Here is a 13,782-nt window from a genome sequence, read left to right on the forward strand (position 1 = left end):
GCCCACTATGAACATGGGCACTGAGGGATGCTGGTGGTACCCAGGTGGTGGTACTGGAGGAGCTGGAGGTGTCCCACAGCCACACTGAACATCCCTTGCCAGCCCTAGGTGGGCAGTGAGCTGTGCCCTGGTCCCTGTGGACAGCCAGATATCCCCAGGGACCTCAGGGCTCCTATGACTGCTCAGCCATCTCCCCATGCCCCCAGCACCCCTCTCTCCCTGCTCAGTGAGCTGCTGGGACCTGGCAGACCCCATCCTTGCCCTGCCAGGACAGACCCTGCTTGCACAGGACCTGCCCCATGCCCCTCTGCCCATGTCCCCAGCACTGCCCTGTGCCCACTGCCCACTCTGCCCCACCTCCTGTTGCAGTACAGGAGCTCTGGCACTGCCGTGGCACAGGAGGCATGAGCACGGCCAAGCTCAGTAGCTCCCACCTGCCTTGGGCAGCCAGCCAGGCCAGGAAGAGCCAGAGATTCCTTAGGTCTCCAGGCCCAGAAGCCTTTTCCTCCTTCCAGGCTGGCCACAGCCCAGCCAGGAGGTCCTCCCTGGCCTCCTCCTTTCAGGCTGGTGCAGGAGGGCTGGGGTCAGGGCTCAGCTGTGCAGCCCCTGGCTGCAGCCCAAGCACTTGGGGCGATGCCTGGGGGATGTGGGACATCACTGCCTTGCTGCCATGGCCACAGCAGTTGCTCCAGGGGTCTGCTGGGCCCCCCACTGCCAGTCCTGCAGTCCTGCAGAGCAGGGACCTCACCGAATCTCTTGGGCAAGGTGCCTGAGCTGCAGCTGGGGAGGCAGACCACGGGCATTGAGAGGTGGTTTGAAGTGCAGGGGGAGAGCCCTCCCAGTTCAAACCAGTAGCAGCAGTACTGTAAGCTGGCAATGGAGGAACGATAACCCAGCATCCCAGAGGTGGAGGGGGCTGTGGCTGGGGCACCATGTCCTGCCCCACTCCAGCTCTGGGAGGCTGCTGGCTTTGGAAAACTGGGTACGGGGACCAGGATAGGACTGGGCGGTGAGCAGGCACCCCCCGCCCACCCACCCACCCAGACCGTCGTGGGGGCACTGGCAGTGACTCCTGGGGTGGCCGTGAGGGCGGGTGGTGGTGGCGGTGGGGACGTGGGGCAGCAGCGGCTCGCAGGGCCCCGCGGGTGGCGGATCGTGCGGCGGGCGCGGCCGGAGCGCTGGCGCGGGGCCGGGCAGCGCATCCCTCCCGGTCCCGGCGGATGAGCTAATGGAGGCCAGCTGGGTCCCGGCGCTTCCCCAGCCCCGCTCCCAGCCCGCAGCTGCAGCCCGTCCGCTCCTCCAGAGCCCCTTAACCCCCTCCCCGCCGGCACTGCCGACCCCTGCCCGCAGCCCCGCGCCCGAGACGTGGGCAGCCCCCTGCAAACAGTGAAGCCTCGCAGGGCACCCCCTCTCCCAGCTTACCAGCCAGGGCTGGAAGTGTCCTGTCCCGTGGGGTCCCATCCCTTTGCAGGGCTCAACTCCTCCTCCCCACTGCAGGGTCCCACTGGGACCCCCCGTTCCCTGAGCCTTGACCCCCCCTGCCCCCCATATGGGTCCTGCTCACACCCAGCCCCATGGGGTGGAGACACATAGGGGAGGAATGCCAGGGATACCAGGGACAGGGACATCAGAAACAGGGATGCCAGGGATAGCAGTGTCTGAACACGAGGGACAGGGATGCCCAGGCGGACCAGCATCCCTGTGCCCTTCCAGCATCCCCTCCTCCATTTCCCAAGCCCCTCTGACTTGTGTTTTCCCACCCTCCTTGCCCCAGCCATGAAGCCCAGTGCCTATAGACAGCCCCAGGAGGCAGCGGAGGCACCTGAGATCCCTCCCCACCAGCAGGAGAGCAACCCCTGCCTGCCCTTTCAGAAATCAGCATTTACTGAGTTAATAATCATAACTCTTTATTATAAAGATGTATTTACATGGAATAAATCTTTACAGACACAGGAGACAATCAGCAGGGCCCAGCTCTGAGCCAGGGCCCCTCCTTTGGTGTATGGCAGAGCTTGACAGAGACCCCAGTGTCCCCCATTCCTACTGTCCCATGGCATGAAGCAGTGTGTCCTGGGTGGGCACCCCACTCCACCACAAGGTGGGTCTGCCAGTGGAAAAGGGAGGGCAACTCACCCAGGGTGTGGGATGAGCACCATGGGAATAAATAGACCCAGGAAAAGCTGCGTGCTCCCCCATGGCGTGGGGGTGACAGGGCTGGGGCAGGACCCCGGGGGAGCACACAGACCCCTGAGGAGAAGCTGCTCTGCCTGACAAAGTGCTGTGCACAAAGCCCGTGGTCCCAGCGGGCCGATGCCTGAGCCAGTCCCGTGCCCACCGGGACAGGGCATCGTAGCTACCCTGGCCCCTCTGCAGGCAGCCCCCATCCAGCCGGCCCTGCGAGGCGGTGAGGGGCAGAAAGGCACCGGGGCCTCCAGGGGCAGCCGCCGGGAGCAGGTGGGGCCAGCCGAGGGCTCAGAGGGGGGACCCCAGGCTCAGGAGGGCCGGAGGATGAGCAGATCGGGCGAGAACGCGGCGCGAGCAATGGAAGCCGTGTCCGTGGAAGGCTGGTGGCAGCGCTGCAACGAGAGCAAGCCCAAGTACATACGAGTTCCCTCGTGGCACCGTCACACGTCTCCCCGCATCCCCGTTCCCCGCCGCATCTCACCTGGCTCAGAACGGCATGGGGCCCTTGTGGGAGAGCCGGGGCCGGGGCCGCCGGGACCTCCGCCAGCCCCCGGGCCGCGGGCCGGTCCCACGGCGTGCTCCCCGCGGCCGCACCAGCCTCCGGGTGAGCCCGGTCTGGGCATCCTTCCCGTTCGGCGCCTTCCCCAGCGGCCCTGAGGAGATCAGCAACAGCGTTAGCCACGTGTCGCCCCACGCGGGACAGGACGGCGGTACCGTGGGGCTGCCCGGCCGCTCTCCCGCACTGGCCCCAGCAAGAGCCGTCGCTGCCGAGCGCTTCCTGCGCCGGCGGGCACGGCCACCTGTGCCCAGCATGGCCATCCGTGTGGCCACGGCCACAGCCGCACCGCGGGGCATGGGGCTGCTCAGCCTCTGCTTTCGGCCCAGCCCTCCCCACAGCCAGCCCCTCCTCTGTGCCGCCGGGACCCTCAGCCCTTCACCCCGGGCCGGTTCCCGCATCCCCGTCGTGCCTGGCGCCGGTGCTCCCAGCAGCGGTCCCATTCCCCCGGGGCCCTGGAGCCCCTGGAGGGATGCTCTGCTCCCTGAGTGCTGCTCCTGCTCCCCGGGTGTCTGGCGGGGATGCTTTGGTCCCAGCTCCTGTCCCCGAACCCCCGCGGGGTCGGTCGGCAGCCGGGGCCGGGGCCGTGCCCCGCGTGGCTCCAGTTGCGGGACCCGGCCATGCCCGGGGCTGTCACCGCGGCTCCGGACGCTCCCGCTCTGCACGGGGTCCGGGAGGGTTTTGGCTCCAAAGAAAGCGCTTTGTCTTTCCGCAGCCCAGCGGCAGCGGCTCCCGGCGCCCCCCAACCCGCGGCCACCCCGGCGCGGTCCCCGCGGTCCCCTCTCTCCTCGCTCCCTCCCTCCATCCCCCGCTGCCGGCGTGGGGTCCCCGCGGGTGTTCCGCTCTCACCGGGGGCGGCCAGGACGAGCCCGAGCAGCAGCAGCAGCAGCAGCAGCGGGACCAGGAGCCGGCGCGGGGCGGCCATGGCGGGGGGCGGCGGGGGGCGGCGGGGGCGGCCGCCGGGGGAGCCGCATTTGTAGGCGGTGAGAGCCCGGCCCGGCCCCGCCGCCTCCCGTCATCTGGCCCCCGGGATGGGGGGGACGCGTCCGCCCCCCGCCCTGCCCCGCCCCGCCGCCGGGACACCTCCGCGGGTTTCCCTCGCTGCCGCTTTGCTGCCTGATCCTCTCCCAGCGCATCCTCCGGGGATTCCCCGCCTAAAGTCTTCTCATCACGTCCCCAGTGCTCTGAGACCACCCCAGCTTGTGCGGGGACCCCCATCCAGCCCGGATCTGGGACCAGGTCCCAGCCTAACCCCGGCCTCTGTGCCCAACCTGGTCCAGGACTCCCTACCCCGGATGGTGCTGGGACCCCACACCCAGAATGGCCCCCAGACCCTAACACAGCTTGGCATGGGACCCCTGCACAGCCTGGATCCAGCATGTCCCCTTCCACCCTAGTCCTGGGACCCCCCTCTCAGCCTGATCTCAGATTCTGGGAGCCCCCACTTCACCTGGCTCACACAACCCCTCCCAGTGCCCCCCTTTCCCCGGCACCCAAGGGGACAGGGACCTGTCCTGCCCGCCCACTGTCCCCTCCAGCCCCCAGCCAGGCAGTGTCTGCAGAGGGGTCAGTGTGTGGTGAGCTGCCCACAGTCCCCACTGCAGAGGTGAGAAGGGAGAGAAATTGGGAATTACTTTGGGCCCAGGAGGAAGGGAGAGGTGGGAAAAGGGGTTAAGGTTTGGGGGTTTTTCTCATTACTCTGTGCTCTGATTTGATTGGTGATAAATATATAAAAGGGGAGATTTAGATCAGATATTAGGAAGAAATTAATGGCTGTGAGGGGATGAGGCCCCAGCACAGGTTGTCCAGAGCAGCTGTGGCTGCCCCTGGATCCCTGCAAGTGCCCAAGGCCAGGTTGGACAAGACTTTGAGCAACTTTGGGATAGTGGAAGGTGTCCCTGCCCAGGCAGGAGCTTGGAATAAGATGGGCTTTAAGGTCCCTTCCAACCCAAACCATTCCATTCATCCATGATTTTAGGAAATTCCATTAATTTCCCCAAATTGAGTCTGTTTGACACATGCCTGCACCTGGTGATGTACTGATCCTTATCTCGATCTTTTCCTTGTATTTTCCCTCCCTGCTCAGTCGAGGAGGCAGTGCTGCAGTAGCTTTGGGGGCACCTGGCCAGGGTGAGCCTCCACAAAGGTGGGTGTCATCAACCCTCAGAAAGGTGGATGACAGCTACAACTGCACCCTGAGAGAGCCCCTGCCAGTGGGGTGAGGGGGTGGCCCTGACAGGGTGTGGGGGCAAAGAGGGGCATATGGGGGGGCTGCAGGAGGAGTTGTATGGGGGCATGGGTATAGGGAGGCACTCTAGGAGAGGCTGGTGACTGTATTGGGTGGGGGGGGGGTGTGCTCTAGGAAGGGCTACAGGAGGAGTGGGGGGATCTGAGGAGGGGCTGTACCTGGTGTGTGGGTACCATGTGCACAGCCCCACACATGTCTGTGGTAGTACAAGAGGGGCACATCCTCTGAACCTGTTCCAGCCCTGTTGGCTGCAGCCTCTCACCCCAGACAGACTCTCCTGTAGCCCTCGCTTATGGCACAATGTGGGGTCAGCACTCCCCACCGGTGCTGTGCACCCCCAAACTGGGGGTGCTTCTTCAGGGGGAGCAGGAGCTGCAGCCTCATGCCCGCAGCCCGGCTGCCGAGCTCTGTGGCGCAGGGAGGATGCCCCAGCCCATCCCTGCGCAGGCATCAGCGGGCACACCCTGGCTGCCAGGGCACCCTCAGGAATCCTGGCAGCATCCCGGTGCCAACCAGCGGCTTCCGCATTCCTGCGCCCGCACATCCTCCCCGCGTCCTGTTTGCCGGGCGCGTCTCCCCGGCCTGAGTCACCCCGCGGCCTCTGCAGGTGACGGAAGGCCAACAATAGCCCACAAAGGGAGGATGTCCCCCCAAAGCCTTCCTCCGGCTCGTCTTCGAGGAAACCTCCCGCGGGAGGGACGGGCCCCACCGGACGCACGGCGGCCGAGGAGCTTCGTCCGGTTGACGCTGGCTCGGGGCGACACGCGGCCCCGCGGTCCCCGGGGACGGCCCGTGCCACCCCCGGGCTGGGCAGGAGGAGGCTGCCCCCGAGGGTGGCGGCACCGCGGATGGCACCGCCTGTGAGGGCACGGCGGGGTGGAGCTCAGAGGGTAGGAATGAAGGGGGTGGGGGTCCCCCTCGCCCTGTGGACCCTCCCGGAGTGGAGTGCAGCCGTGGGGTGAGGCGTGCAGCCCCCGGCCCCGGCAGGAAGCCGGCAGGGAGGATGAAGCACCATTAACGCGTGTCGCTAAGGAGCGGGATGGCAGCAAAGCGCTGCCTGACTGTCCCCACGGCACCGCATCGCAGCCTTGGGAAACTGCGTAACAAGCACGGCAATTCTGGAGTCCCTCTGCCACCTGTCCCTGCCTTGCCCCTGATGGGGACCCCGCCCTGCCCCTTCCTGGGCTCCTCTCACAGGGCGGGACCAGCGGGTGATGCCAGGCACGGGCAGCCCGAGGCATTGGTGACAGGAGCGTCCCAGGGCTCAGCCGGAGGGAGCGGGTGGCCAGGGGTCCCCCCGGCTCTGCCGCAGCTGCAGGTTGGTGAGGGACAGGACAGTGGGACACGGGACAGCAGGGCGGGACACGGGACAAGGGTGTGCGGCTCCACGGCGCGGTCCTGGTGCCACCTCGTGGTGAGCAGGGCCCCGGTGCCACAGCTGGACAGGCGGAGCCGTGCCACGGCAGGTGTGATGGTGACACTGCCGGACACACCAGACAGCGTGGGGACACAGCTGGACAGTCGGAACAGTGACACAGCCAGCCAGTTGACACAGCTGGACAGTCGGAACAGTGACACAGCCAGCCAGTTCAGTGACACAGCTGGGCAGTCAGAGCGGTGACACAGACAGCCAGTCACTGCAAGGGCAGGTGGGTAAACACCTGTGTGCCCAACAGGCCATGAGGTGCCGCTGGGAAGAGGCAGCAGCTCAGAGGGTTCCTGGTCCCCACACAGATCCAACTTTGTCTGGCCTTGAGCCGAGCCTGTGAGAGCTGGGGTGCAGGGACCCCAGGCCCAGGAAGAGGGAGGCACATCCCAAAGATCCTCATGGGCTGTGATGAGCAGTGATCCTGTAGGGAGTGCTCTGGGAAGCCTGGGAGGGTGGGGATGTGAATCTATGGGAACAAACGTTTTGGTAGGGCCTATTGCAACAGATCAAGGCAGGGTGGTTTTAAATTAAAAAGAGTCGGTGTGGATTAGATAGAGGGAGGAAAATCTTCCCTATGAGGGTGGGGAGGCCCTGGCACAGGTTGCCCAGAGCAGCTGTGGCTGTCCCATCCCTGGAAGTATCCAAGGCCAGGCTGGAAGGGGCTTGGATCCACCTGGAATAATGGAAGGTGTCACTGCCCATGGCAGGGGGTCAAAACGAGAGGATCTCTAATGTCCTTTCCAGGCCCAACCAGTCTGCAACTCCATGACCTGTCCTGGGTGGGGACGTGCACTCATCCCTGGAGATCTGTGTCCATGTCAGGGGTGGACACCTCCAGTGCCTGTGGCAGCAGGTCTGCCCCTCTCCCAGCCTTTCTCTCCACAACCAGAGCCATTAAAGCCGCTGGAGGAAGTAGCTATGCAATCAAAGTGACAGACCTCGGGGTCAAGGCTCCTTATGATGAAGATAATGAGGTTTTATCAAGGCAGATGCACAGAGGTGGGCTGCTGATTGGTCCTGGAGGGACAAAGGGCACATCCTAGCAGGATCCTCCCATGGAGCACAGGTCCCTGTGCAGCCCCAGCAGAGGCTGGTGGTGCCAGGCACTGAACAGGGGCTGGTGCCCCCCTGCACCCCCCTGCATGGCTCCATGTCCTCTAGAGAAGGAGGGATGACTTTGGGGCCTGATTGGCTTGGGGGACATCTGGCCCTCACCCCAGAGATCTCATGTCAGCTCTCCACAGATCCAAAACACGGGTTCCTCAGGGAGCAAAGCCTTTCCCTGAGTTCTCACTGGCTATCAGGTGGTGCCAGGCTTAGTTGGCACATTCCAACTTCTGCTCCTGCAGGATCTTTGGACTTTGTGCTGATTCTGCTGTTTGCTTTTATTTAGCAGCAGAATTCACTTTTCAAAGGGACAAACCCTGCTCCCCACTCCCTGTATCTGCTGAGGCCTTGTCCCTCCCACTCCGCATCCCTCTGCCCCTGGGGCAAAGGCACAGGAGGAGGGACCTGTCACGCACAGTGTCCCCTTGGTGCCTGGCCGGGGCAGCCATGTCCCCCCCGCTCTGGATCGCAGCCTGGGCGCTCCTGCTCCACGGTACGGCAGACGGCGGGCGGGGCGCTGGGGTGGGACGGCACATCTGGGGACACCAGGAACCAGATGTGGAGAACGTGGGTCCACCCCAGGGTAGGAGCCAGACTGTGTCTTGGGGCTCACCCTGCCCGGCTGCCTCAGGGATGGGCCTGGGGCAGGCAAGAAGCAGATGCAGCTGCAGACACTGGTACCCAAGGCCCCTCATGCTGAGGATGACCCCATCACACATTGTCCCACGGACCCAAGCTGTGTGCCCCTGGCCCAAAGTGAGAAGCCAGGTGCCAGCTGGTGATGGAGAGCCCAGGGAGTGGTGGTGGGACCCCATGCCAAGCAGCCCTGGGGAGAGGTCAGGTCCAGGACATGGCCCCACCTCAGCCAGTTCCTCCCACAGCCCCAGGGCTGGGATGCTCCAGGCAGGCTCCTGCCAGCCCCTCCGTGCTCCGTGCTGGGCACAGCTTCTCCCCGTGATGATCCCACTGTACCACGGGCACCGGGAGATTTATCTCCTCTTGAACCAGGGGATGACGTTGCTTTTCATCCACTATTTCTGAGGCTAAAAACACCGGGTTTTGCAAAAAGCCCCAAGCTTGGCTGGCTGGTGTTTGGGGCTGAGGACGAGGGTCACAGCTGCCTGGTGCAGTTCCGGGCTGGAGCAAAGGTCCAGCAGGCCCCCAGGCTGCAGCCTGAGGCTCCCGGGTGTCGCCGTGCCCACAGGCTGTGCTGCAGGGCGGGCGCCACAGGCTCCTTCCACCAGGAATGACATCCGGGCTTGCTCCGCGGACCCACCGGTGAGCCTCCCCTTGTTCCCCCTCCCTGTTCCTGAGACCCCCGGCACGGGGTCCCCCCCCAGTCCCAGCACGTCTCCCTGTGCCACCAGTACCTGCCACGGACGGCCACCAACACGACGGCGCGTCTGGCCACGCTGCGGGGCATCATGCGGACCCACAGCGTCCACGCCTACATCGTGCCCTCCACGGATGCCCACATGGTAAGGCGGGAGCCCCCCGCACCCCCGGGGACCCGCTCCCTGCCCACAGCCACCTCTCACGGCTCCATCCCGGCTCCAGAGCGAGTACATCTCCGAGCGGGACGCCCGGCTGGGCTGGCTCACCGGTTTCACCGGCTCTGCAGGTGAGGGCATCCCCCCAACCCTCGGGTCGCTGCTCGGGGGGCTGGCACCCGCCTGCTGGTCCTCATTCCTGGGATCCATGTGCACGGCATGGTCCCACTCCCTGAGAGCCGCTGGGGGTCCCTGGCAGCTGCAGGGAGAGGGAAAGAGGTGAGCCCTGAGCCCCCAACGCTGTCCCAGGCACCGCGGTGGTGACGCAGGACAAGGCTGCCCTGTGGACTGACAGCCGCTACTGGACCCAGGCGGAGCGGGAGCTGGACTGCAACTGGGAGCTGCAGAGGACAAGTCAGTGGGGGCAGGATGGGGGCCCGCTGAGTCCCCATGGACACCCCAGGCCCTGCCACAGCCACCTCTGGGCTCAGCGTGGGCCGGGACACACTGCAGATCCGCGGTGCCACCCAGCTCTCTCCTGCAGTCTCGATCGAGTCCATCGGGATGTGGATCCTGAAGGCGGTTCCTGCAGAGGGGAAAGTCAGTTTGGACCCCTTCCTCTTCTCCATCGGTAGGGCTGGCTGACACTGTGGGTCACCCTGCCCACGGGAGGGCAGCCCCTGGGTGTGGATTCACCAGGAGCCCAAACCTGCGGACTGCTCACCCCCCAGACACCTGGAAGAGCTACAGCCGGGCTCTGCACGGCTCTGGCCGGACCCTGCTCCCCCTCGAGACCAACCTTGTGGATCAGGCATGGGGTGACCAGAGACCCCCTCCCTCCTCCAGCGAGATCTACAGCCTCCCAGCAGAGTTCACAGGTCTGACCCCAGCCTCCCGCAGCACCCCCAGCCTGGGGCCGCGGTGGTCCCTGCACTGAGCCGACCACTCGCCCGACTCGCAGGGAGGAGCTGGCAGGAGAAGGTGGCTGGGATCCGGCAGCGGATGGAGCAGCATGTGCGGCGCCCCACAGCCGTGCTGCTGTCGGGGCTGGAGGAGACGGCCTGTGAGTACCCACGGTGGGGCCACGGCAGGGGCCGTGGGCTCGAACCCTGCTGGGGGGGAGGGCAGTGGCAATCGCGGGTGCAGAGGTCTCGTTCCTGGCAGGGCTCTTCAACCTCCGCGGAGATGACATCCCCTACAACCCTGTCTTCTACTCCTACACCCTCCTGACCAACACAACCATAAGGTGGGCAGTACATCCCTGTGGGCACGGGGCCTGGAGGGGGCTCACTACCCACCCCTTTCCACCCTTCCTTTCCTGAGCCAGCCCCCACAGGACCTTCCTTTCTGCCCCATTGCCCATTATCCCCAGAGCCACCCCATCCTGCCATTCCCAGCCCCACTGCCTGTCCTTCCGAGCCACACATCCTTCCCAATCCATCCCCTCGCTCCCAGGGCACGGCACACTCCCTTTCCTCACAGCCTGAGTTCCTCCCGTTCCCAGCCCAGCATCCCCTCACAGCCGCCCGGGTCCCTCCTCTCTGCCGGCGTGGCCGGACTCGGGGGGACCAAAGGCAGCAGCTGAGCACCCCGTCTGTGCCCACCCCATCCCGCTCCCTCCCCAGCCTGTTCGTGGAGGAGTCCCGGCTCTCGGCGGCGGCGCGGGAGTCCCTGCGCTCGGGCTGCCCGGGGCCGCTGTGCGTGGAGCTGCAGGAGTACGGGCAGGTGAGCGCCCACCTGCGCCGCTACGCCCAGGGCAGCGTCACCGTGTGGCTGGGCACCGAGTACACCACCTACGGCCTCTACGCCATCATCCCGCAGGTGGGTACCGAACCTGGCCTGTGTCCTGCAGGCTCAGGGATGGCCCCATGTCACCTGTCGCCTGAGGGGACACGTAGCTGTGCCACATTCTGTCTGCCCTCACAGGAGAAGCTGCTGGAGGAGAGCTACTCGCCTGTCATGATGGCCAAGGCTGTGAAAAACACCCATGAGCAGGAGATGCTGCGAGCTGCGCACGTAAGGGCTGTCCCCCTCCCCACAGAACAGGGGGCAGACCGGAGGAAGCAGGGTGCTGATGTCCCCTCCCCGCTGTCACCCCAGGTCCGGGACGCGGTGGCCGTCATCCAGTACCTGCTGTGGCTGGAGAAGGCAGTCCCCCAGGGGCACGTGGACGAGTTTTCGGGGGCTCAGCAGATAGATGCATTCCGCTGGTCAGTGCTGCCCCCGGGGCCTGCCCTGCCCAGTGAAGGGCAGCCAGGGGTCCCCAGCACCTCCCTTCCTCCCTGCTGCCTTCCAGGGCCCAGGAGCACAGCCATGGGCCCAGCTTCCAGTCCATCTCGGCCAGCGGGCTCAACGCAGCGCTGGCTCACTACAGGTATGGCTGGGGCAGCGGTGGGCAGTGGGCAGGGGGTGGTGGGCAATGGGCAGGGGGTGGTGGGCAGTGGGCAGGGGGCGGTGGGCAATGGGCAGCTGGGAGAGGGCTCTGACCCCCCTCCCTTGCAGCCCCTCCAACGGGAGCAGCCGGACGCTGTCTGCGAGAGAGATGTACCTCTTTGACACCGGAGGGCAATATCTGTGCGTAGCTTTGAACGAGACCCCCCCACCACAGCCCCACATCCAGGGCCCCCCATAGTCAGTGCTGGGGCTGCATCAGCCCTTTATGATCCCCCCTTTGCAGGGATGGGACAACAGACATCACTCGCACAGTGCACTGGGGTGAGCCCACCCCGCTCCAGAAGGTACCAGCCCCTCCCATGGCAGCCAACATCCCCCTGTACTGCCCAGGGCACCCCTGAGATACCCAGACCCCCCTGCACTGCCCAGCACTCCCTGTGGCACTCAGCATACAGGCCTGGCCAGGGCTGGATGTGCAGGGGTGGGTGTCTGGGTGTCACTCACCCCCTGCTATTCCCTACAGGAAGCCTACACCCGTGTGCTGATGGGCAACATTGACCTCTCCCACCTCATCTTCCCATCCAACACAGCAGGTGGGTGCCAAACCCAGCGTTGGCCCTGCACAGAACCCCTGGCACAGCGAGCAGGAGGGCACAGGGGAGCCCCATAGGCTCCTTGGCCCCCGTCCCACCTCTTCACTCCCCAGGGAGAACAGTGGAGTCCTTCGCCCGCCGGGCACTCTGGAATGTTGGACTCAACTATGGCCATGGGACCGGCCATGGCATTGGCAACTTCCTCTCAGTCCATGAGTGTAGGTGTCACCAAAACTGGTGCTGGGCATATGGGCTGAGCTACGGGGACAGGGACAAGGACAGGAGCTCACTGTGGGCTTCCCAGCAGAGCTTCTGTAAAGAGCCGGGAAATCCCTGCTTGAAACACCCCCAAGATCCTTGCTGAGGTGGTCCCAAGCTCCTTACTGGGATGATCCTTGTCCTTGTAGTGGTCCTTGCCATGGTGGCCCCATAGTCCTTGCCCTGGTGGCTCTGTGGTCCTTGCTGGGGTGTCCCTGCAGCAGGTGCCATCCACAGAGTTCTAACCCGCCTCGTGTCCCTGCAGGGCCCGTGGGTTTCCAGTCCAACAACGTGCCACTGGAGGCTGGCATGTTCACCTCCATTGGTATGTCCTGGCACCCCAACTGGTACCCCGGCTCTCTGGGACAGCCCTGGGCACAGAGCCCAACCAGGGACGGGGTGTCAGCTCTTAGGCGTGCTCAGGGGCCAGATCCAGCCCCACTGGGGTGGGCTGGGAGAGCTGCTGGGGTTGGGGGCTCACCAGGCGTGTTCCCGGCCCTCAGAGCCCGGGTATTACCAGGATGGCGAGTTCGGGATCCGCATTGAGGACGTCGCCCTCGTGGTGGAGGCACAGACTGAGGTAGGGGAATGGAGACAGAGTGACAGAGGTGGCACACCATGGTGGCCTGCATCGAGTCAGGGGTGGGGACAACTCTGAGGGGGTAGGGGACACCCAATGACACCTCTCTGTGGCAGCACCAGAGCGGGGAGAAGCCTTTTCTGACCTTCGAGGTGGTGTCCTTGGTGCCCTATGACCGCAATCTCATCAACCTCAGCCTCCTGTCCCCAGAGCAGGTACAGGGGTGTGCTCAGGGTGGGGAGCAGAGCAGGGATGCGAGGTCAGCACAGGGGCTTGGGGGGTGGATGCAGGAAAAAAACAGGACCATGGCATGACGCTGGAGTGGGTAAATGAGGACAGAGCAAGGATGGGTGCATGGATGAAGAGGGGCAGTGAGCTCTGCAGGTGGGACCAGTGGTTCAGGGTGTGGGGCAGCTGGACGGGGAAGGCCAAAGGCAGGGGCAGCACCCAGGCCACCCCCCCCGGCAGCTCCCGGTGGTGCCTGGCTGCAGATCCGGTACCTGAACTCCTACTACGAGAGGATCCGGGCACACGTGGGGCCCGAGCTGCGGCGGCAGCGGCTGGAGGAGGCGTACGCCTGGCTGCAGGAGAGCACCGAGCCCTTCCCGGTGAGCAGCGCCGGCCCCGCCGCCGCGGGCACGCTGGCCCTGGCCTCGCTGCTCTCGGTGCTGCTCAGCGGGCTGGGGGCCTGACCCCCCACCCGTGGCCCCACTACCCCCTCCCACCACGGCTGGGTCTTCCCCCACCCTCACTTCCTTTTTTTGTGGTGTATTCTATTTGTCGGCTGGGATTAAACAAAAGCAAGGCGGGCCCCGCTGTACCCGATGTGCTGTGCGCTGCCTCGCTGCTGAGTTGGGGCTGGAGTCCGGCCCCAACCCCACCCCTGGCACCCTCCTTGTGCCACCTTGTCCAGCCCTGAGGCCACCAAGCCAACGCCGACAGT

General features: G+C 65.3%; 2 protein-coding genes across 2 annotated transcripts; one reads left to right on the plus strand and one right to left on the minus strand.

The window, feature by feature from the left end:
- Positions 1-1,881: 1,881 nt before the first annotated feature.
- On the minus strand, positions 1,882-3,713 carry APLN (apelin). The gene is made up of 3 exons (XM_085570713.1): positions 3,590-3,713; positions 2,666-2,837; positions 1,882-2,576 (listed from the first exon to the last, which is right to left on the minus strand). The coding sequence occupies exons 1-2, from the start codon at positions 3,663-3,665 to the stop codon at positions 2,671-2,673; spliced, it is 243 nt and encodes an 80-aa protein (XP_085426839.1). The 5' UTR covers positions 3,666-3,713; the 3' UTR covers positions 1,882-2,576; positions 2,666-2,670.
- Positions 3,714-7,971: 4,258 nt separating this feature from the next.
- On the plus strand, positions 7,972-13,671 carry XPNPEP2 (X-prolyl aminopeptidase 2). The gene is made up of 20 exons (XM_085571029.1): positions 7,972-8,017; positions 8,839-9,002; positions 9,082-9,145; positions 9,324-9,428; positions 9,559-9,645; positions 9,746-9,892; positions 9,976-10,077; positions 10,179-10,260; positions 10,640-10,835; positions 10,941-11,030; positions 11,115-11,224; positions 11,311-11,388; positions 11,517-11,588; positions 11,692-11,752; positions 11,932-12,001; positions 12,115-12,219; positions 12,525-12,584; positions 12,763-12,839; positions 12,956-13,054; positions 13,331-13,671. The coding sequence occupies exons 1-20, from the start codon at positions 7,972-7,974 to the stop codon at positions 13,529-13,531; spliced, it is 2,016 nt and encodes a 671-aa protein (XP_085427155.1). The 3' UTR covers positions 13,532-13,671.
- The last annotated feature ends 111 nt before the right edge of the window (positions 13,672-13,782 follow it).

This window comes from Lonchura striata, chromosome 4A, assembly GCF_050655825.1.
Source record: "Lonchura striata isolate lonStrDom1 chromosome 4A, ASM5065582v1, whole genome shotgun sequence".
Taxonomy (NCBI): domain Eukaryota; kingdom Metazoa; phylum Chordata; class Aves; order Passeriformes; family Estrildidae; genus Lonchura; species Lonchura striata.